This window comes from Gorilla gorilla, chromosome 2 (assembly GCF_029281585.2).
Source record: "Gorilla gorilla gorilla isolate KB3781 chromosome 2, NHGRI_mGorGor1-v2.1_pri, whole genome shotgun sequence".
Taxonomy (NCBI): domain Eukaryota; kingdom Metazoa; phylum Chordata; class Mammalia; order Primates; family Hominidae; genus Gorilla; species Gorilla gorilla.
In genome coordinates, this window is record NC_086017.1 from 171,872,511 (window position 1) to 171,897,267 (window position 24,757).

At 39.7% G+C, this 24,757-nt stretch overlaps 1 protein-coding gene across 1 annotated transcript in view; it reads left to right on the forward strand.

The window, feature by feature from the left end:
• Positions 1-10,848: 10,848 nt before the first annotated feature.
• The window catches only part of PPM1L (protein phosphatase, Mg2+/Mn2+ dependent 1L), a 318,938-nt gene continuing 305,029 nt past the window's right edge, over positions 10,849-24,757 (forward strand). Inside the window, exon 1 of the mRNA XM_019024654.4 lies at positions 10,849-12,041. Within this exon, the coding sequence (XP_018880199.1) occupies positions 11,643-12,041 (399 nt within the window). The 5' untranslated portion in view covers positions 10,849-11,642. The remainder of the gene's footprint in view (positions 12,042-24,757) is intronic.

The following is a 24,757-nucleotide window of genomic DNA, read 5'->3' on the forward strand; positions in this document are numbered from 1 at the left end:
TGATAAATTTACAAATAGATGAATTAGCAAATGAATGAATTGTATCCTGCAGTGGTGAGAAAAATAGCTGGAGGACTGTACCCTTGAGCACAGCAGACTCTCATGCGCACAGAGGCATGAAAAGCCTACTTCCCTGTTCTAAGCATGATGAAAAAGACACAAATTATGAAAGAGTAAAATTGACTTTGTAAAAATAAATATAAACAATAACAAGAAATGAAATAAATCTCCTTATATTTCAAACATCATAAACAACGGAAAGGTAAATGACAAGATGGGGAAAATATATGCTACCTGAATGATAGTTTTAGTACATAAACAGTTTTAACATTTCAGGAAAAAAAAAGACAAACACCCTAGTAGAAAAATGGACAAAGACATCTATTTTGTAAAGATGTTTGTCTTTGCAAAGAATTTCCCTCTGTCTGTAATGTAAGCTTAGTCTTAAGATAAAGTGAGCAAGAATGTAAATGTAAAAAAAAATTTACAAATGAAAAAAATCTATATGGCCTTTAATGTTTTCTGTCTGCTAGTAAAATTAATCTTCAACTATTCCTGGGTGACTTAGTCTTTGACTTTCTTTTTGTTGCTATTCATGATTCAAAATCACACTAATTAGTTTTGCTATTTACTAGCAATGTTGGAGAGACTTTGAGTGGAGCTGAAATAATGATTTCAGAATAACTATCTTCATTCATTTATGAACATATATTTATAGTATGTCTACTATATTCCAGGGATTGTATTGGTGCTTGGATTACAATGGAGAGTAAAACAGACGCAGTTCCTGCTCTCATGGAGCGTATAAACTAGTGAGAATGGGAAAAAAGACATTAATTTTAAAAATCCTAACAAATACATATTTATAATTCTGGTGAGCACTCTGAAGTACAGGTTGCCATGAGAGGGGGTGAGAAGGACTTCACTTTGACTGAAGAGTCAGGAAGGCTCTTGAGAGTGTTTTACGAGCTAAGATCTGAGGGATAATAGTTAACTAGGAAGAGTGTGAGTGGGAGAGCAGGCTTGGGAAGGTCAGTATTCCAGCTATATGGAACTGCATGAATAAAGGCCCTGAGTCAGGAGAAAGTTTGGTGCTTTATAGGAACTGTAAAAAAGCAAATGTGGCTGAAGAGGATGGACTGAGGTAGGAAGTGGCATGGAAAAGGCTGAGGAGAAGTTCACAGTAAAGATTTTTGTCTTTATTCTAAGAGCAATGACAAGTCTTCTAAAGTTTTTAAGTAAGATTGTTGCAGGATTAGATTTGTGACTTTAAAAAGAGTCACAATTTTTAAATTTTTTATTTTTATAATCTCATATCCATCCCCCACCTCCACCAGATATCTTCTCTGGCTGCTATAGGTACTGTGGATTGTAAGAAGGGAAAACTGACTACAGAGAAATAAATGGGAAGGCTATAGCAGTGTCCTAGGTGGGAAGTGATGGTCAATTGGATGAGAGCTATCATAACAAAGGTAGAAAGCAGTGCACATATTAGTGCTCACATATTGGCTTTATTGGTGGTAAAATCAACAGGGTTTGATGATTTGTTTATGGGGAATGAGGAAGATGGAGAAATGAAGAGTAACTTAGGTTTCTGGCTAGTGCAAATGGAGATGGGTGATGCCATTTTCAGAGAGAGAGAGAACACTGGAGGGGGCCAACAGCTTGATTTCGAATGTGTTGACCTTGAAATTACTTTAGTAGAAATGTTAATTATTTGGATGCAGAAGAGGAGAGGTCTGACTACAAAAATGTATTTAGGAGTTAATAAAGATTGTAACTGATTTTTTTCTTGGGCACAGATGGGAAGTTCTAGGGTGATAATAAAGTGAGAGAAAAGGGCTTTCAGTGAAATTTGGAAAAAATTCAAAATTTACTAAGGCATGCTTTTTTTTCCTTCTTTTTGTATGTCTTTTTAATATTTTTACTTTAAAATTAAAATTGTTTTTTGTTCTCATAGTTGAGCTAATTTTTCTCAGAAAATTTCTGATTTTCTCTTATTTCTATAATGTCACATTCTCCCCACCCGCTGAATATTTTTCTCCTTGAGGTGAGCTAATTCAAAATTAGGCCACTCATTTTTTGGGTTATTACAGATAGTTCAGTAAATTATCTTTGGTTCTAAATTATTTGCTTAGGTTTGATTCCATCAGTTCAAATAAAACAAATCAGTAAATTAACCTGCAAGGTAAGCAAAGAAGAATGTTCCATTGCCCATCCATAGGCTTTTTTACATATTGCATTGCTTCAGAGATTTTGTTCTTCTCTAAATAGACATTGTGAGAGACATTAAATCATAATGAGCCATCACAGCGTCTATCATCAGACTGTATAGATGATAAGAACTCGGTATGAAGAAATGCATTATCAGGCACAAAGAGAGCAGAGGAAATGAGATGAGAAGACCAAAGGAATAGCTGGAAAAAAAAATTTTGTCTACAGGATAATTGCATTTATTTTATTTTATTTGAAACAGAAGACTTCCTTCAGTAGCAAAAACTGCTCTGTGGTTAAAAAAAAATTGGCAAGGAGATGTTTTTCCAGCAAGCCCTTAGCTTGCTTAGCTTGCTAGAAAAACAAAACAAAACAAAACATATGACTGGAAGGGAGACCTGAATAAAAGGATAAAATCCATAAGGATAAAAGCGATGTGGATAGAAAACAAGTGAAAACTAGATTCTATCTCAGAAAAATATGCTTTTCTGTTACCTAGAATCTCTTCCCTCCCTCTCTCTACCCCCCTCCCCAGACAAACTGAAAACAAAAGTGGAAAGAGAGATGTAGATTAGTTGTAAGAAATACTTTCTTGTAGAAAAAAGGTGTTAAACATTGTATGTATTAGGCTAATAAAGGAAAGTCCCCAATTCCTTTAGTTGTTCTTAAAAGAAAAAGGCAATTTTGTTTGTCTTTCCCTGAAATATGGCTGCATTCCAGTAGACCAAAGAGGTTGTATAAGATAAAAAACCAACCAAACAAAAATGACTACTCATTCTTCACTATTAGGTCTCTGATGTTATAAAAAATAGTAATAACAATAAATACTTTCCTTCTCCCCTCACTTAACTGAGCATTCATTTTCTTGACTTCTAGTAGATCTTTTCTTTCTAGTAGATCTACTGAAAAAAATTATAAAAAGTAGTAATTGATTAATGCCACAGCATAATCTCAGGATGTGAGTGAAATGAAAGTCATCTGAGAACATTTAGAATGAGAAACTACATAGGCAAACAGATTAACTAGACCTGTGCTGGTGATGATTCTAATGTTTCCTTGGGATGTTGCAAGAAAGAAACAAACAAGCAGATGTCAAGAACACATGTTACATGAGGGTTTGGTGCAGAAAACAAAAACAAAAACACATTAGGTTCTTGAAGAAGAAAGTTATTTAATACAGGGAATTAGGCACTCACAATAGCATTGTAAGGCTCTAAGCAGTTGAAATCAGGGGCTGTCATTAGGCAATGGCTCAATTTCCACAAAACTGGAGACTAGAAAGGGGAACCTGGCTGGCTGCTGTGGCTCATGCCTATAATCCCAGCACTTTGGGAGACCAAGGCAGGTGAATTGCTTGAGCCCAGAGTTTGAGATGAGCCTGGGTAACACCTGTGCCTGGGGAGGTTGAGGCTGCAGTAATCGGGTCACTGCACTCCAGCCTGGGTGACAGAATGAGACACCATTTCAAAAAATTTTAAAAACAATAAATACGTAACTAAAAGGAAAGAGAACCTGATTTGGCCACTCAAACACTCAGTTTACCAGAGCTTGGCCAGCAGCCAGCAGAGCTGTAGGAAAAATAGTTTCTGTCTCTTCTCTGCATTCCAAATCTCACACAAGGTCATCTCATCAGTAAAACCTAAATTACAGTAAAAATTCCAGCTGGAAGGGATTCTGGAAAACGTAGTTTTTGTTCTTTAATTTTTATGATTGGAAGGGAGGGAATTTAGATGGAGGTAGAAATGGATGTTGAGATTCAATAGACAATATCTAGAACACACATATTCCTCCAGCAGAAGAGTGTTGCCAGTCTGTTGTTAAACATAGGCACTATGAAAATTAAATTATGTAATTTGTAATTAAGTAAACTATATTAAAGACAAAGGTAATAAATATTAATCACCTCTTATTTTACATTTTGATACTACTTATGTTCTTGATGTTATTTACATCTATCATGTCCATTTGATGGCAGTATTGTATAATAGTGGGCTACTGAGCAACTATTTCCAGCTTCGTGGTCAGTGGTATAGTTTGAAATCAACCATGGTGAGAGGATTTATACCATGGAAACTGGCAAACACTACAGAGCTGAGTCTTTACCTCCTCTTCCTAGAGGTCAGGTGGTTAAACATTTACTTGCACAACACTGGTTAAACGTATTAGAGGAGTTGTATAAGAAGAAGAAAAATAAGGTAATTAAGAAGTTGTTTTCAGGTAGCTAGGAATAGGAGGGTCACAATGGGAATAATAGTTCATGATCAAGAAAAAGATTGGGAAATAGAAAGTTACTGGTAATTAGAATTCAGGGCAGTAAGTGTTTGTTATACTAGATCTTGACTAATGCCTGTCACTTAAAGCCTTAGCAATTACAGTATATTTAGTCTCAGGAGCAGGATTGAAGATATCTGGTCAACCTCTGACAGCTCCAAGGCTACAGGATTGAAAGAGTCTTCTCCATATTCAGGATAGGCATGAGGAGTTTGTGGTAATTAAAATCCTTTACAATTATGATATCATTTGGGAACTATTTATTGAAGTATAACAGTTTGGGAGGGAGCCATGTGTGTTTTGAGTAGATGGAGAGAGGCGAGGAGCCTTTTAAGGAGTTCCTCATCAGCACAGGTATGGCTGGGGAAAATAGATTGAACAGCGACTTTGCAAGCAATGCCCTGGTGAATTTGGGTTATGGCTACAATGTAAGAAGCCATCATAGGCTACTTGGGCTCAGGTAGCAATGAATGAATGTTGGAGGTTACTAAGGCACCATAAGATCTAGGAAAGAGGAACTCTTTTGAAAGTGCCATGGAAGTGGGACATATGTCTTAGTTTTACCTCTTTGTAACCTTAGATCACGTAATTTTATTTTGGGGCATAACAACCTTTACCTCAAGTATCATATATAGAAATCAGCTCTAAAGTTAAATCCTGTGTGACTAAAGATTTTCTGCAGTCCTATCAAGCAAGCATCTTAAGAGGTAAAAAACAGAAAGGTTTTGTGAATACTTTTACATATTAAAACTACTCAGTTTCCGAAATTTAGTGTTTCTAACAGTGCCCCCAACATAAAACAAATGTTTTCAATGGGAACCATTTGGGGAACATAGAAAAACTGGAGGGAATACAAATTATTCTCAGGGTGCTCAGAGAAGCCATCAGAAAAATTTGGGTATAAGAATGGGATATTAACATTAATTTACCTTGATATAATACAAATGGACATCAAGCTTGAATTAACACCAACAATTCTCAAGGGCTCAATTCTCACTGTTCTGTTGGGCTACGAAACAGAGTTAGTTGTGTTCCTGAGGCAATTTTTCTTCTTTCTGAATTGCACTAAAGAAAAAAAAAAAAAAGCCCCTACCTCCTATGGAAAGAAACAAAATTTTATCTTTCCACATGTGTTATTTCTTAGATCCACTGCAAAAGAATTGTTCAATTGTTCACAATGCTCCATGTTATAAATTAGCTAGAATATTGATGTGTGTCAATTGGTATACAAAAATTTAGGAAATGCTTTAGATTAACATTAAAATTTAGGAACCTTGTTTGAACATTATCAGAGAAAAGCCTAGGGGAATCAGATGACGGATTCTTAGGATATGTATGGTTTGTGTATAGAGTTAATGCAATGATATAAAAGTTTTATTCAGAAAAAAACTATCTTTGATATATCTCTGTAATTAATACAAAAACTTGGGTTTTAGAAACATTCTTGTGTTTTTGGAGTTCAGTGAAATAAAATCATATTCCACCCCAAAATAATTGGTGTCTGTCATGTGAGTTCTTTGTTTGATAGAACCCCAGAGATATTAATGTAAATCTAAATTGATATACTATTATACTTAAAGTGATGAATTTTTTCTTAGCTATACTACTAAAACATTAATTTTTCACTTGAAGGTCATTGACATTTTTTATTTTTATGTAGTTATTTTAAAACATTTTTACTGATATGTGGACAGGCATTTAAAACAAGATTTAGTACTAAAGTTTGCATCTAGAAAGGTTTTATGAAAAGAATTGAAGACAATATGGTTTAATAGACATGAACATGGATAACTATTTACTAAAGGACCAAATTGAAAACTACTTTAAAACATAATTTAGATGATCCTTTTCATTAAGGAGCTTTGATTACATTGTTGGTTAGACTGCAAAAGGGAACAACACATTTTCAAAAACAATTTGGCCTTAAGTTGTAAAGTCGAACATTTTCATTCTCTATGATTAAGTAATTTCACTTCTAGGTATCTACCTAGAGAAACTTTTGCATATGTGCACCAAGAGATAATACAAGAATAATTCAAGAAATTATTGATCCTAATAGTAAAAACTTGGAAATTTGAACATCCACAGAAGATGAATACATAACTTACGGAACAGTCACACAATGGAGTATTACATAGCTGTAAAATGACTGATTTACAGCTATATGTAACAATATATAGCTATATGCAACAACATAGGAGGATCTAGAAACTTAATAGTGAGAGAAAAAAAACAAGTACCAGAGGACTATATACAATAAGATACCATTTTTTATAAGGCTCAAAACCAAAACAAAACTAAAAAATGTATTACTTAGGGATGCAGACATATATGATACAGTTATTTTTTAAAAGGGCAAGGCAGGAGGCTGAGGTGGGTGGGTTGTTTGAGCTCAGGAGTTCGAGAACAGGCTGGGCAACATGGCAAAACCCCATCTCTACAAAAAATACAAAAATTAGCCAGGTGTGGTGGCATGTGCCTATAGTCCCAGCTACTTGGAAGACTGAGGTGGGAGGATCGCCTGAGCCAAGATTGCATAAAAAAAAAAAAAAAAAGGGCAAGGGGATAGTAAAACATAAAATTCAGGATAGTAGGCTACCTGTGGAGAGGACAGACATGGAGGTGGGATAGGGGAAGAACTAGGTTGGTATGAAGATATTGGTAACACTCTAGTTTTTTGGTTGGGTGTTCTGTGTTCATGCATGGTTGTTGTATTTCATAACAATACTTGCATGCTCTTTTATATGTGTCCTTTAAAAGGTTATACATACATAGGTATATATTAATAGAATGTCAGTAAGAGAGTCCTACTTAATACCTACTACATATTTGCATACAGATGGCAGGAACAATTTAAGAATATAAATCAAAGTGACAACTGAGAAATTTAAAACTGTGCAGAGAATTTCTACATGTATAAAAGTTTCATATAAAATTTACTTGAAAGGATTTTAAAAATCATATTTATCATTCAGAGTCTCAGCAGATAAGTCACTTTACATTTTGTTTTTATGAGACGGGGTCTCATTCTGTCACCCAGGCTGGAGTGCAGTGGTGCAATCACAGCTCACTGCACTGTCCGCCTCCCGGGTTTAGATGATCCTCCCAGCTCAGCTTCCTGGGTAGCTGGGACTACAGGCACATGCCACCATTCCTGGCTAATTTCTTGTATTTTTAGTAGAGACAGGGTTTCACCTGTTGTTCAGGCTGGTCTCAAACTCCTGGGCTCAAATGACCTGTCTGTCTTGGCCTCCCAAAATGTTGGGATTACAGGCATGAGCCACTTTTTATCATGTTCTATGAGGTGATGAAAAATAAAGTAGATAAGGACATCCTAAAACAACATCATACTAGAAAACAGATTTATTGGTTATCAAACTCCATTTTAAAGACTTTTTAAACCTAAGAGCTACAACTCTGAAATATTTTTGAGAATAAATTATTTTTAAAAGCTATATATTTTTTATATACTTGCAAGGCTGACATGGGTTAATTGCAAAGCAGAAAACAGTAATTCCCTGTAAACAGTTTGATCACTATTGTTATATCCCATGAAAACCTAGGATTGCCATTAACTCTCTGTTCATTACCATGTCACTTGCAATGGCAAAGTATTTGTATAATGCATACTTTTTGGTACCTCTTTCCTCTGTGAAATTTTGACACTATTTTACTTTAGCAACAGATCTCTTACCTGTTTATTAAAGAAGTACACTTGCACCTGTTTTCTGCCCCACAGGTATTCTCAATGGGTGAGGTAAATACTCATGGTGAAGTGCTTATCCCAAAGGCTAAAAACAGAATTATGGAATAAGAATACATGCATTCTTTTTGAGATTTCTGTAACAGAAATCTGGTGAAATATTAGTGGAGAAGCGTAAAAATTAGAGTAATCATCTCAGTATCACTGTACAGTAATGGATGTTAAGAGTACTGAACTGGTAATCAAAAGAACTGAGTTTGAATGTATAACCTCTTATTTGCTGAACAGTGATATTCGCTTAACATCTTTGGGCTTCGCTTTCCTCATAAACAGAGATAATAACTTCTATCTTCCTCAGAGGATTGTTAGGAGAATGAAAATAACATTGCCATATATGAAAAAACCTTCATAATCCTCACAAATATGCAAATATTAGTTTGTCACTAGAGGAAGGTCTTTTTTCTTTTTGTAATATATTAATATTCACAGTAAACTATAACAGAGTTTATCTAGGCATTTCTGGAAATTGCCACATAAACCACATGAATTTTTTAGTAAGAAAATGCCTATAGGGTCTGCATGAAAAAATATTTTATTGATTTTCACGGATGAACACTTAGATGTAAATGTCAAAGCATATTTCCACCAAATCTTCAGGATATTTAGATTAATTAATTAATTCATCAAGTCAAACCTTGCTATGAAACCTCCAGGGAGATCATCAGTATGGTAATCTCTCTTCTTAGTTATGGGGGAAGCAGAAGTCATGTCTCTCATGAGTGTCTGTTCTGCTCTCATCAATATAGGAACGTAGTGGACAGACTGGATGGGCCTTTGGGTTTGGAATTTTACTGCTACTCCAGGGCCTAGTTTGATTTATAGTTCTGGAATCTTTATCAGCTTATCTGCAAGTTGCCTTTGCAACAGTGAAACGAACCCATGTACAGAAAGACTGACAATGCACCCAAAAGTGATTTGATAATTTACAGTAAGAAATATTGTAAACTTATCTTCAAAATAATACTAATGCATTACTTTTCTTTATAGTTCCTGAAGGCTTTTAAATTCATTATCTCATTTTGGAACCTCTTGACTATTGAACAGAATGACTGAATTTATTTTAAACTGTTTCTCTATTTATCAGATGAAAATACCTGAAGGGTAAAGCAGGACAGGAGACTATATCCTAGTTGTGAAAAATAACATACTGTTAGCAGTTCTTCATATCTCCTTCCTGTCTTTTGTATGCATGTTTATATTATTGAGATTATATTGTATGTGCCATTCAAATGCTTACGTTTTCATTTTTTCTGCTTATGGTGGAAATATATGGCCTTTGTAGAAACTTTAGAAAAGTTGTGGAAAATAGACAAAAGTCTAAAGCAGAAAATGAAAGCTGCATATAATCTACTACTGTACGCATTACAGTAGGAACCACTGGGAACATTTTAGTGTATTTCCTTCCAGGACTTCTTATTATTTTTTATTTTTAGAAAAGGAATGGGGATCACACCAAGGCAGAAGTGCTTGTTGGGGGACAGACACTGGCTTGGCTGGGATCAAGTAGCCTCTTTCTGCTCTCCAGCCCAGCGGACTGGAAGCAGCAGATCAGCACTCTTCTTCCTGGACAGGGGTAATGAGAATGAGTATTTTCCTTTAAAGCTCACTTGTTTCCGTATTCTAAGCGGACGCGAACATTGTTCTTTTCTCGTGCTTTCCCACCTTCAAGACCCACCAACACCTGCCTGCCCACATTTCGAGTTATCTTCGTCGGCTCCTGCAAGCCCGCACTCTTCTCCGCGGCGGCTACTCTCCGCTCATCCAGACTCCCGCCCTCACTGCGCCTTCTTCCTGCGATGACCGAGGAGGTGGTGGGAGACCACCACTTGCGAGCTTCCAAAGGACTTTCAAACCTGAACCGCAGAGTCAGAGCCCTCGCGCCGTAGAAAAGTCAGGAGCGCCCCGGGGCCCCCATCGGAAGCTTCGTCCGTGGAAAGGTCGCGAGCAGGGAAGGCCTTCGTGGCCGCTGAGTCCCCTACTCCAGGGGCGGCGGCCGCTCTCAGAAAGAGCGGCCCTTCTCATCCCTCCCGAGGTTATCGTCAGAGTGCACTTCCTTGGGGAAACAGAGGTCATTCTGTCTAGTCCCCCCTTTCTGCTGTTCTGGGGAGGGAGAAGGCTGCTAGACCCAGGCTCGCTTCCCGCCTCTCAGGAGATCCGGGAAGGCCTCTATTGCTGAACGCCGAGACCGCGGCCAGCGACCCGATCGTCTCCCTACCGCTTTGCAAGCCGGGAGAAGTGCGTCCCTTCTCGCTTGCCTTATGGCTGGCGAAGCGGGGACCGCACTATAGTGCAGCCGCCGAAGGGGGGAACGCTCACGTATGGCTCTCGGCTTCCCAGTGAGCAGCAATAGCTCCTGGAAAACCAACGCTAAGACTACCGGGGTCAGTATTAGCTTGCCTTAGGAGCCGGCACAGGGGGAAGGAACAACGATTCGCAAGAGCTAGGCAGCGGACCTCCCTCTTTTCTCCCCCTTGGCTGTCCTGGACCGCATGGGGCTGCGAGCCCGCACCAGCGGCCGCGGAACTTGCTCAGCCTCTGACAGCTCGGTGGGAACACCTCGGGGTGTCGAGTCCCGACTCAAGGGGCGGGACGGGGCGGGGCGAGCGCGCGGGGGGCGGAGCGCGCGCGAGCCGGGACGCGAGGAGGGAGCGCGCGAGTGAAGCCGAGCTGAGCCGAGCCGAGCCGAGCCGGGAGGTGCCTGGGAGAGGCAGGCAGAGCCCAGCCGGCCGCCTGCGGCTCAGTACCGATCGTGCCGCGTCGCCGGGCTCTGCGTACCCCTGTCTCTGCCCAGGCTCCCGCAAAACTTTTATTCTCTGGGGCCTCCGGGGTGTGTGAAGGAATTGGAACGTTCCGCCATCTCCGCGCTCCCCTTCGGCGGCGACCGAGGGGACCTGCATCCCTCGTCCGCCGGGCTCTGGAGCCCTGCGCCTCACCTGCTGATCGCTCCCCGGAGTCTCGAGGGGGCACCCCCGGAGGGACCGCGCGGGCGCCGACGCCCCTGAACTCTCCCGCTCACCGCGGCAGACCCGCCCAGCGCAACTTTAACTTGATTCTTCTTGCCCAACCGGGGCACCCGCGGCTGCTGCTGCGGCGGCTGCTGCTACCGCCGCCGCCGCGGTCTCACAAAGGGGCTCAGGAAAGGGAGGCGGCGCGGGCGGCAGGGACGGGCCTCCGGGCCGCCGAGGCGGGGAGACAAAAGGGAAGCTGCCTCTGCTCGCGCTGCCTGCTCGGAGCCGCTTGCTCGGCTGCCTCTGGCTGGGCTCCGCGATCCTCTCCCCCACCCTCCGGCACTGCTCCGCCTCCCTCCCGGCGGGCTGTCCCCGCAGTGCTCCCGGACCCGGCGAGCCTTCGGGGCGCGCGTCGCTGGTGGTGGTTGAGGCTCTAGCGATAATAAATGATAGAGGATACAATGACTTTGCTGTCTCTGCTGGGTCGCATCATGCGCTACTTCTTGCTGAGACCCGAGACGCTTTTCCTGCTGTGCATCAGCTTGGCTCTATGGAGTTACTTCTTCCACACCGACGAGGTGAAGACCATCGTGAAGTCCAGCCGGGACGCCGTGAAGATGGTGAAGGGCAAGGTAGCCGAGATCATGCAGAACGATCGACTCGGGGGGCTTGATGTGCTCGAGGCCGAGTTTTCCAAGACCTGGGAGTTCAAGAACCACAACGTGGCGGTGTACTCCATCCAGGGCCGGAGAGACCACATGGAGGACCGCTTCGAAGTTCTCACGGATCTGGCCAACAAGACGCACCCGTCCATCTTCGGGATCTTCGACGGGCACGGGGGAGAGGTAGGAGCTACCCCGGGGCTTTGTATTTGTGTCCGTGTATGTCTCTTGTGTGTGTGTGTGTGTGTGTGTGTGTGTGTGTGTGTATAAACAACAGGACAGCGTGTGCGCAGCGGGAGAGGATCTGGGTGCGAGGGGCGTGGTGATGACACCACGGTGCCTGGCTGGACAAATGCGGCTCAAGTTGCCAAAAGCACTGCTGGATCCAGACTTCTTGGGGCTGAGGGTCCACTTTAGGGAAAGGAGAGTCATCCACAGCATATTTGTTGCTACTTAATATGAGGTTCCCAAGGCCGGAACCCAGCAAACACTGTGCTAGTTTAGCAAGAAGAATTAATGGTATCTCCAGTGAACTTTGGTCCCAGACCCCAGTGCCCTTGTTCTAGGGTTTGAGCTGAACTAGGCACAGAGAAGGAAGACAATATCTTATGCTTCATTAGGCAAACAGGCTATATCTGCAGAGCGAGCTCATTGAGGGTGAAGGAAGCTGTGACTCCTTCCCATCGCCTTCACTCTAGGGAGGAATCCGAGGGGCAGCTCTGCGATTCTTTCCAACTCTATCAACTTTACAAGTGCAATCAGGCCAATTGACAGGAGCGCCTCGCTGGCCACTTGTTTTCACTAGGATCTCAGAGCGGGACCTAGATGTCCCTGGCCTTTGCAGAGGTGGCTATGCCCGCAAAGGAGGCGGTGCTTTGACCTCACCCTTGCGCCCTGGCGGGCTTAGGGGTGCAGACGTCGTCCTGCTTCTAGATTCGTTTGTTTGTGGTTCATCTGGAAGCAGGAGATAGCTAGAGGCCAGTTCAGTTCCCTCTCCCACATTTCTGTGGCACCCGGGTTGTGCGCTGAGGCCCAGGTTTCCTGGAGTTTAGGCAAGGCTTGGCTCTGGTCCTTGCGCATTGGCCCAGGCAAAGTGAGAGGCAAATGTGGCTCTAGCGCCATGCTCCAAAGAACACTGGGCCAATCACCCCATCTCTCAAATTGGCGGTTTGTAACGGGTTCATTGCTGCATACTCTTTGTTTTCCCTTTTGGCAGCATACTTTTCTTATTCTTAACCCCTTCCTGTTTTTGATTACACCCCTTCCCCGAACTCCCATACAAGTTTTCCCCCAACTTTCTTCTCTGCCCTCTGATATCTGGGTAGGCTGTAGGGAACTGCAGGGACTGCCATTCTTTTTCAAGCATTTGCTTGTTCTTTGGCCTTTGTTTTGGGTAAACATTGAGAAAGCTTTCAACTGGATATCTTATCTGCATTCCTTACCCATCACTCTGCTAATCTTTTCATGCTACTGTGCCTACCTGCCTTGTAGAACCAACTTTGCCAAGAATGACAAACTTAGTAGGAAAACTCATTTGGTAGAACTGAAATCAGTTTTTGCCATTTTCCATCCACTCTAGCCTTTTTTATATTCTGTTTTTTCAGAATGCAAGTTTCTCACTGGTTGTAAATTTGTAACCTCTTGGGTAGTGTCGGGATCCCCTCCCCTTGGTCACAGAGTAAGTGAAAGATGTAAAATTAATTGAGGGAAAAGAGGCTGTGTACATGGGCAAAAACATATCTTAATGACAAAGTTGCCAGTATAATGGCTGATTTGTCTTCTTGGCTTGAAGCAGACTATCTGTATTTTCATTTTTTTGTGCCTGAATTCAATGAGGGTGAAGGAAGCTGTGATTCCCTCCTTTGTAAATCATTTAACAAGCTTATATTTATTATATATTTTTATATTAAAATTGGTGGCTGGTGATAATCTGCTTCTGGTCTTAGAAAGCAGTTTTAATTTTATTAAAGATTTGGTTGTAATAGTAATGTGGTGAAATTTTGGGTTGTGGTTGTCTGGGTGTGATGCATTGGCATAGTTTTAGCCTTGGGCTAAAAAAGTGTAAGTGATTGGGTGATTTAAATTTTTTTTCTTTTAAGTTGATACTGTAAAACCTGAAAGTTGCAGACCAAAACACTTTTCAGGTTGAAAAATTTCTAGTAGTATCTTGTGGTAAATGTACCATCCAGAAAAGGGACACGATAAATGCTTTTATTTTACTAAAAGTATTTTACACGTACATGGCTTGTCATTAAATTTTTTAACTGCAAATGAAAAGATGATAATCTTTAGCCAAACCATGAAATACTTTTCTTTGTGCCTTACATTAAAAAGCATGCAGTTTGCAAAATAATTGATATTATCAGTACTCTGAAAAATAGAGTATTTGTTCTGTTCATAATCCCTTATCGTATGTAGCCAGTTAGTTCATTTTGGCTTTGTTTTAGGGCAAAATAAGGAAAGTGCTACAAAAGGAGTTACTTAATTGCTATTGGGAGTATAACAGTGACAAATAATATTAGGTAATTTCTCTCTTGCTTTTTCTTTATATATCATTCAAAATCCTACCATCTAATTCTTGTGTGTTGTTTAGCTCCTTTAACATTCACCAGAGGAGGGTGCCACTGTTTGATTTTAGTATAGATGATGTTAGCTCCTGTCACAGAAGAGGAAGCTTTTTCTGAACTTTCTATTATTTCTGTATATTCTAGCTCTAGAATGGTACAGACGATAAATGAGGAGTTTAATTTTATTTCTAATAACTCACACTAGTAAGATAGACCATCAAAAACTAGGGCCCGTCTGTAATTGTAGTACTCTTTAGATGCAGAGGAGACATTACCTTGTATATCCTTGTATATCCATTTCATCTGTGTATATCAATTTCATCCCTCACCCTTTTTTTTTTCTTTTAAGCTGAGATGCTGATAGCTGGAGAAGTTGTGACCTTCCTAAGGCTATGTGGCTAGTTCAAGGCCTTCAGTTTGTTGATCTCTATATGAAACTACTGGACAAATTGGCTTGAATATTTACCTAGATAGATGGTGCCCTGGGGATACAAGGGTGAATGAAATATAACCCCTATCCTCAAAAAGTTTCAGTCTAGTGAGAGAGATAGACCTCTATACCAAAAATTATAGTCATGGTGCGCTTAGAGTGTTACGGTGACACAGAGGAGGGACATTTAAATCAGACTGGTAGGTAGGAAGGCCCAGGAAAAAAGGCCTTGAAGGTATTGTTTGCTTCAAGATTAGCAGCATAGGTTTTGACTTGAGATCTGGCTTTGAATCTGTGCTCTGCTTTATTCTAGCTGCGACATTGGACAAGTTGCTGAAACAGCTTTATCTGGGAGTTTATTATCTAAAAAATAGGGATAATAATGCCTGTAAGGTGCACCTTCATCAGTTGTATTATACCCTGTCTAGAGAAGTACCTAAAGGAGAGAAGGATATGGAAGAGGAAAGGCCAAGGAGACCAAGAAGTCTGCAGTGCTGGGGCAGCAATATTCAAGGGAGAGAGACTCTTCCTGTGTGAGCCACAACTTTGATCACTATGAAGATGTATGTAGTGCAGGGATAATTTATTAGATATCCCCCAAACTCTCTATATCTCAAGGTTCTAACTTTCAGTGGACTCCTGATTACTAATTCAGGATTTCAGTTATCCAGATATTTGAGAAAAGTGTGTCATGGCTTTAGGTGTAAATTTTCTTACTAGTCAAAAGGAATATTCTCTATGATTAATTAAGAAATTGGTATTCTGATTTGTACTTCAGCCTCTTATGATTTGGGTTACCATGAGTTAGTTCTCTTGAGCATATTTAACTGTGGATTCGTCGGCAAAGATATGTCTCTGGACTTTTTATGCTGAGGACCAGACTCTGTAGGGCTGTGGCTTCTTCTAGATGGATGAGATTTTAAAGAGCCTTATCTCAGTGGTCCTACAGGCCAGCTTCCTCCCTTGATTCTAACCATGATACTGTGTGTGGATGGTTCACAGTGTGTGTATGTGTCTAAAGGTATGGCAGTGATTGTTTCCTTATATAACAAGATTAAAACAACAAAAAGGTAAAAAGGAGCTCGTTATATAAATTGATGTAGAAAGATTATTTTAAGATAAAAATGATTTTTTTCTAGGAAAATCATTGTTTTTTGTGCTTACTTGTAATTTTTATCTACAGGCAAAAGGTGGTTTTTTTTTTGTTTATTTCTTTTTTTTAATACCATCTAGAAGAAATATCACCAAATCCTTTGGCACCTCTATCAATGTTCATGGCTGAAGCCTAGCTAGAAGAATAGATTGTTATGTGCTCCATATGTTCATGAGCACTACTCTATTAAAGGTCTTATGTATCTTGATAATTGACACACAGCTTGGCCAGTGGTTAAAGCCTAGAGTTCCACATTTTGCATGAGGGAGAAGCCATACTTCAAGCGCTTGCCAGGGACTGCAGTCTTGAGGCTCAGCACTTCTCAGAAGCTCAGAAAATAAACTCCTTATGGAGGGTTGCCTGAAGAATTATATATAGTCTGATTCTTTAGATCAGTGGTTCTTAACTTTTCTTGAGTCATGCTGCTCTTTGAGAATGTTATGAAACTACAGACATATTCCCCAGAAAAAAGGACATGCATATCAAATTTTCTTTGTAGTTTCAGAGACAAGTGGATGCATGAAGCCTCTGAATTTCAGATTAGTCTAGATAGAATAAAATCTGTTTTTGATGCATCTAGCTCTGCAAGGAACTGTGTATCTGAACCCCTTGCTTGGCCCTCCTGCTTTCCTCTCCATCATTTGCTTTTATTGAATTGTTTGCTGTCATTTGCCTGTGAGGGTTGTTTGGAGGAATAGTCTCCTTAGCTCTGAGAAATCAACTGCAAGAATGTTGTTGAGGAAATCATTTATTATATTATATAGTGTCATTTTAATGAGGACCAAGGGAGAAATAGTACTACTCTATTACCTGTTTATCTTAGGGATGCTGAATTATGTAACTGATTGGGCCATCCTGGGTTTGTTGGCTGCTACAAGTATTAAGAGCCAAACGCCTGACCTACCTCTAGCAAATGTGCAGACTTTTATGGAATACATTCATCTGGTACATGAACCTCACTCCTAGGACAGTTTATCTTTCCTACACTCAATTTTCCTTTATCCCATTTGTATTAGCCCATTTTCATGCTGCTGATAAAGACATACCCAAGGCTGGGAAATTTACAAAAGAAAGAGGTTTAATGGACTTACAGTTCCACGTGGCTGGGGAAGCCTCACAGTCATGGCGGAAGGTGAAAGGTGCATCTCACATGGTGGCAGACCGGAGAAGAAGAGGGCTTGTGGAGGGAAACTTCCCCTTATATAATTATCAGATCTTCTGAGACTTATTCACTATCATGAGAACAGTATGGGAATGACCTGCCCCAATGTTTCAAATTACCTCTCACCGGGTCCCTCCCACAATATGTGTGAATTCAAGATGAGATTTGGGTGGGGACACAGCCAAACCATATCACCATTTTTCTCTTCTCTTAGATATGTCATTTTAGCTTGTATTATATGTATTTATGTAAGTTTCATTGACTCCTTCTGAAATAAGATACACTTCTGAATAAATAAATTATGACTGGCACAGTGAATGATCTGCTTTTCAGACATTATAGCTACTGTTAGTAAATGTTCGACTTTCACATTATGATGTATAAGAGGCCTAGGGATTTAGTATGGACAAATGCCTTATGGTTTAAGAGAAGATTCTGATTATTTTGGTTTAAAATGGCACATTAAAGTTTCTGCAAAAATTTTTTTTTTCAATGAAACCCTCCTTCCTATGCCTGTGCTTAAAGACCTTTTTGTATGGGAATGTAGGAACCTGACTGCTGACCTTGCTGCATCTTCTGAACAGGTTGTTAAGAAATTCAGTTCAATTAAGCCAACATTTTCTGTATAGTTTGGCACCTGTGAAAAGCAGTGTTATGTTCTGTGTGATGTCTAAAGATGATTCGGTGCATTCTGTGTCCTCAGGGAGCATTCTGTCTACTTGGAGAGGTGAGCTTTTTTTTAAAAAAATAGCAGAGTTACAAGATGCCTGCCACCTACAAGTGTGTGATGGCTTGACTGAAGGAGCTTGGGAAATTTTGGATAATTTTGAAGAGGAACTGACATTTAATTGTATCCTAGCATTTCTGTAGACAGCGATTGGGTGGAGAAAGGAGGGGAAGATGACATTAGAGGTTGAAGAAAAAATATGGAAATGGTACAGAGGAAATAAAATGCAGGCACCGTTGGAAGAAGGCAGGTAGTCTTATTTGTCAGGAGTAGGCTTTCCCCAACGGTAATCATTCTAGAAGCTCATTCATTATTTTTTTCCATATTCAAGTACCCTCTGTGTTTTGATATACTAAACTTATTTTTAAATTAACTGTTTTTTAATGTTAAGTATATTTATTTGAAAAAGAAACTTCATATCAGCACCGGGAGTGGAAAAATCCATGAAATGAAATTCTTGGCCTTTAACCTGCTGAGATGCTATCTCCATCTTGATGGAGTAGAATGATTCTAAAAAGATTTATCTCCTAGTCTCTGGTTGTCTGTAGAGTTCCTCTATCCTCCTCCCCTTGCTTTTTTATGAGGAGAAAAGGTGGCTTTTAAAATTTAATTGCCAGCCATAATTTGAAGCAAGGCAGCCTGCTTGCTCCCTTTGCAGGTGGAGAGCACTTCCAGTGATGCCACTTTGTGAGGAGCTCAGGTTTGGAGTATCCCTTTCTGCTGTGACTCATGTGGCAGAGAAGATTTTATTTGTATCATGCCTCCATGGGAAACACAGAGTTATGGGCAATGTTTCAGCATAGATTCCATCCTCATTTTTAATGCAGGTAAATGGGAAGAGATTATAGGAATAAAACTGATATTTTTCTAGCTAGTTTAAAAAAATAAATAATTCACAACTAAGGTACTTGAACCATTATGGATAACACATTGCTTGTGACATAACTTACAATGACAAAAATATACCAGCATGCTAGGTCCCCCTGTTGAGCCATGGCCTGGGGTTTGGGATACACACAGGTGAGGAGAGTGGGAGATGCTGCTGGAACTATTGTTAGCACTATTATTGAAGCTGTGCTGAGGAGCCTGGGCCATGTTCTGTATATATTGGAGAACTACTGTATAGGAATGGCATAAAATCCATGCTTTAGTAATCCTGCTCCTCCAAACTATGTGGAGGATTGATTTGAACTGACAAGATAGAAGTATGAGGGGAGAGGGTCAATTGGGAAGCCTGAGAGAGAGCAGTGAAGATGAAACCCAGGAGCGTGGGCCATTGTTGAAAGAGAGGGAGAGGATGTGATGGGAGTGGATAACTCTTGAGGTGGTAAGACTGATGTCAGGGTTTGCATAAGTTTTGTTACCATTTTAGTAATTCTACTTAATGAATGTCAAAATAAATCTACAGCAAAGCCAAATACATTTTAAAGTAAACTAATTTTAATATTATAAAAATAATATGACTCCATGATAGATATTATAGAAAAGAAGAAACATTCCTCCAAATCTCATTACCCTGTCACATCTACTGTTACATTTTTGGTGTATTGCTTGCTGGTCATTTTGTTTGTTTGTTTGTTTCTTTTTTAGGGGGTGGGGTGGGCAGGATCTGGCTTTGTTGCTGAGGCTGGATTGCAATAGCACCATCATAGCTTACTACAGCCACAAACTCCTGGGCTCAGATGATCTTCCTGCCTCAGCCTCCTGAATAGCTGGGACTATAGGCATGTGCCACTGTGCCCAGCTTCACCTTTTTTAAAACAATATGCATTTTAAATATAATTTTACATAATTGTAAAAATATACATATGTAGATTTAAATCTTGTTGTTTTTCTTTGTATAATTCTATAAACATACTGTCATTTTGCTCTATAATGCTTTATATTGGATTTGTTTTTTATTTATTTTAATTCTCTCTCTCTCTCTCTCTTTTTTTTTAAGACGGTGTCTTGTTCTGTCCCAGGCTGGAGTGCAATGGCACAATCTAGGCTCGCTGCAAACTCTGTCTCCTGGGTTCAAGCAATTCTTCTGTCTCAGCCTCCTGAGTAGCTGGGATTACAGGCACCCGCCACTATGCCCAGCTAATTTTCATATTTTTTAATAGAGATGGGGTTTCACCACGTTGGCCAGGCTGGTCACGAACTCCTGACCTCAGGCAATCTGCCCGCCTCGGCCTCCCAAAGTGCTGGGATTACAGGCATGTGCCACCGCGCCCGGCCTATTTTAATTCTTTATATTTATATTTTGAATGTATTTTTTAGTGATAGAGCAATATTTTATTGAGTAGATATTTGAGAAATTACTCAACTGCTTCCTTATTGGTATACACTTAGGCTCCTCTAACTTCTTACCATTGTAAATACCATTGTAATAAATATTTTTGTGTTTCTACTGTAGTTTGGATTATTTCTCTAGGGTGGGTTTCCAGAAGTGGGATTTCTGGATCAAAGGAATAAAGGAGAAGCCACCATTATTGATGGTAATAACAATTGCTAACATTTATTGAGTATGTATAATATGCCAGGCAGTATTTATAAAGTACTTTATATATGTTATCTAATTTTAATTCTGATAAGAGTTTATGAGGTAGGTACTACATTATCCCCCATTTTGTAGGTGTAGAAATTAAGGCACTGAGAGGTTAAGTAATTTGCCCATGGTCTCTCACAGCTTGTGGGTGGTGAAACTAGGGTTTGAAACTGCCATTCAGACTTAGAGTTCCCTGTCTCCAAAGCCTGTACCATCAGTTTTTGGTTGAAGCCCTACAGATCTCCTAATTTGGTCAATGAAGTGCTGATAACATTGTTATGTGGACACTGCCTAGTCTTCTCGATTTGCTTAGTGGGACTTTGGTTTTCTCATATGACTGTGACAGTTGTGTCTCTGTGACAGGTGGTGGTGTTTTTGAAAACCGTATGCTGCTAACCTTGGTAGGTTGATCTTGTAATTACCTAGAAAAGTCCTGTAGTTACAAAAGATTGGGGTTAGAAGTCAGAGCAGGTGATGCTTCACATTCAAACATCTGTTCTAATCTACCCTGCTTCTTTGCTGGCAGAATCTCTATCCCACTACAGAAAATCTGCAATATTTTTGCCTGTTGGCTCATGAAAGGCTTTCATAGAAATTATAGTGGTATTAGCATAACCAGTCACAATAAACAAAAATGACTTATGTTTTATTTTACTTCAGAGTACCAAAGGCTTGACTTTAGGATAAATATGTAGGAGTGTGGATGTGTTTGCATAATTTTTCTTTATATTCAAGCTTCAACTTTTTTTTTCTTTTTCAGGATCAGAACAGTTTCCTATTGCATATATTGTTAATTTTAAACAGCAAATATCATTTTCTCATTTGTTTATAATACTGAGTTGGTATGTTTAGTTTGAGTGGATGCTAATCCTGCGTTTTCATTCTAGAAGGCTACTTAATACATTATTTTCTTAGCCAATCTTAAGTCAAGCCAAGCTTTGGTTATGGCTAGTTATAATCTGTTTTTAATAGAAATCTTCAAAGTCAAAGTTTAAACAAACAAAAGAAGCCATCCTTTTCAAAATAGTTAATGTAATGATAATCCCTTTTATAGCTTTGTTTTATAGTTTTAGGCCCTCCTCTGAAAAGTACAGAGCATTTTTATTAATATTTATATAGGTAAAAATCATGCATATTGATAAACTAATATACTTTCAATAAAGTTGAAGTCTATGCTATGAAAAGCTGCTTAAAAAGTGAAGATATATGATATGGTCTGGGTCTGGGTCCCCACCGAAATCTCATCTTGTATTGTAATTTCCATGTGTTGAGGGAAGGACCTCGTGGAAGGTGATTAGATCATGGGGGAACTAGATCATTAGATCTGGGGATTAGATCATTAGATCATTAGACCTTCTTGCTGTTCTCATGATAGTGAGTGAGTTCTCATGAGATCTGATGGTTTTATAAGGGGCTTTTCCCCTCTTTGCACTTGTCTTCTCTCTCCTGCCACTCTGAAGAGATGATTTCCACTATGGTTGTAAGTTTCCTGAGGCCTCCCCAGGCATGTGGAACTGTGAGTCAATTAAGTCTCTTTTCTTTGTAAACTACCCAATCTCAGGTATTTCTTCATAGCAGCGTTAAAATGGACTAATACAATATAATATTTTACTTCTGAAAAAAAAAAAGAAGCTACAAGTCTTGATCACTTGATCTCTCTGGAGTTTTTTTTTTTTTTTTTCCGTTCTCTTTCTCTGTTTCTTGAGAATAGGGCCCAATTGAATGGAACCTTAGCTGCTTCCAACTTTTCTGGAATTAAGGAGGGCCTTGATACTTGAGTCTGTTAAGATTGAGACTTAACCTACTTTCTTCTATTCCTAGAAGACAAGAGAGTTCCTGTCTGCCACTGGGCGTGGGGCTCCTGAAGGCAAGTTTGGGGCCATTGCATACCATAGTGCAAGATGTACACCGTACAGTGTTACTAGGTGGAGAGACATTATTTTCTAATGTGTGCAGAACTGTCTGCTCCCCAAGCTAGGCATCTATGGGTCTACAATAACTTGGAAACTTTTCTAGTTTGTGCAGAAGCTAAAGGTGCCATAGCAGTAGGCTGTATTTCTGAGACTCGCAGACTTTTTACCATACCATCCACCATTAGTGCCCTCCATGTCCTGCTCTTGTATGAGCAGCTGACAGATGATGATCTTTGTGTCTTAGTTTCTTTTTTTTTTTTTTGATATAGGATCTTACTCTGCCATCCAGGCTGGAGTGCAGTGGCACCATCTCGGTTCATTGCAAACTCCACCTCCCAGGCTCAAGTGATCCTCCCACCTCAGCCTCCCAAGTAGCTGGGACTACAGGCGTGTGCCACCATACCTGGCTAATTTTTTGTATTTTTGGTAGAGATGGGGTTTTGCCATGTTACCCAGGCTGATCTTGAACTCCTGAGCTCAGATGATCCACCCGCCTCAGCCTCCCGAAGCGCTGCAATTACAGGTGTGAGCCACTGCGCCCAGCCTGTGTGTCTTAGTTTCTAAATCAAAGACCAGTTGTCTATTGCATGTCAATAAACCTTGTGACTTCTCTGGAGTAGTAAACACTTATTTGCATTTGCTTTTCAACATTAATGTTGCAAATTTTGGTCATTATAAATGTGAGTGGTGATTTAATGCCCTGTAGCAGTAAATCTTAAATATTTCAAATTGTATTTTTAAGAAGAGGGTCTATATTCAGCACTACTCTTGGACAGCAAAGTTTTTAATCTAAAATATGGTATAAAATTTATTCTCTTAGTTATGAGATTGCAGTAGGGCAGAAACTGTTTTATTCTGATAAGTGTATACCATTTCTTTTTAATCTAGTAAGTGCTTTCATTTATCGTTTTAATTAAATGAATTAATTTTCAGTTAAATTAGTCACTGGATATTTTCTGGCCAAATAAGTCTCTTAATGACACTGTCAGGATTTTACAGAAATTGAGACATAGTAGGATCTTTGATCATAGTGTTTATCTTTTTGCTCCATAGATAATGAAGTGAATTTTCTATGACAGCTGGTTTACATAGTTATATGATAGATATATTCCACAGTTTGAGATTAAGAAGTTTTTACTTCTGTTTTATTTTAGCACTTAGATGTTTTTCTAAATTTGTCTTTCTGAGTTTTCTCTCTAGATAGGTCTGGCAGGGATTTTTGAACTGTCATGTAATCCAAATATAGTGCCTAAGGCTTCACAGCTACATGAAATATCTATTTTTAAAGACTTTCATCAAGGAGATTCCACATTTTCCCTGGAGAATTTTTTTCACTATAATCCTTTCTCTCAAGAAATTCATCTCTGTGTGTGAACTAGGTCCCTCTGGTTTAAGACTATTTCTTCTAGTCTGGCTTCATCAGAGAGAGATAAATAAAGATTAGATTGTTACCATTTTAAAACTGGTAAAACTATGATATTAATAATTTTTTCTCTTCCCCCCAAATTAAATATTAACATTAAATTTATGTGAGAAGTACTCATCTCAAAAAGGGAAATTCAGTGTAATTTCTACTAAAGACAGAATAGTTTCTAGATAATCAGTAGTGGCTCCTGTTTGTAAAGAGCTAGTCTGGCAATAAGGAAATATCCTTTTACAGATCGGTTGGTTTTGTCTGTTATAAGTCTCTGTTGTCAGAGACTTATGCTACAGGTGGAGTGGGTTCTAGCTGGCCACCTAGATGGTACATTATTGGGAAGTTTTTGGTTGCAAGTGACAGAAAACTCAAGTGGAAGCAGATTAAACACTGGAGACAGTTATTATCTCACATAACAAAAGGCCCAAAAGAGGCTTTTGATCTAACAGCTCAATAACTTCAAGGCTCTGGTTCAGTGTCTCAGAAATTCTCTTCGGTTTTCCCTCAGGTTCCAAGATGTGATACTCTCAACTGCTGCAGCCATCTTTGTATAACTACATCCAGAGACATGAGCAGGAAATTGTATCTGTCCCGTTCTTTTTTAAGCTTCAGGAAACCTCTCTAGAAAGTACTCTTCACATCTTATAGGCCATAGCTGTATCACATGTTCATGCCTAAACCAATGACTTGGTCGTGGGAATGCGATCAGCATGATTAGCCTTGACTCATCATAATTCATTCTGGGTCTGAGGAGGAGCCCAGCCTCTGGAGGACATGACAACTTAGAAAGGTGAACAAAACTAGAATTGTATTAGCTAGGAAGAAGGAGAAGTGGAAATGGTTGTTGAGTGAGCCACATAGGTGGGAAGGGGGTTTAGAGAATGTTGCTTGTTCTGCACGTTAGTAACCTCATTGGAGAATGTTGCTGTAAAGTGTATAACACTGATATGGGGGAAAATAGACTTTAGAGGACTTCAGAAAAGAGTAAACCTTCTTATTT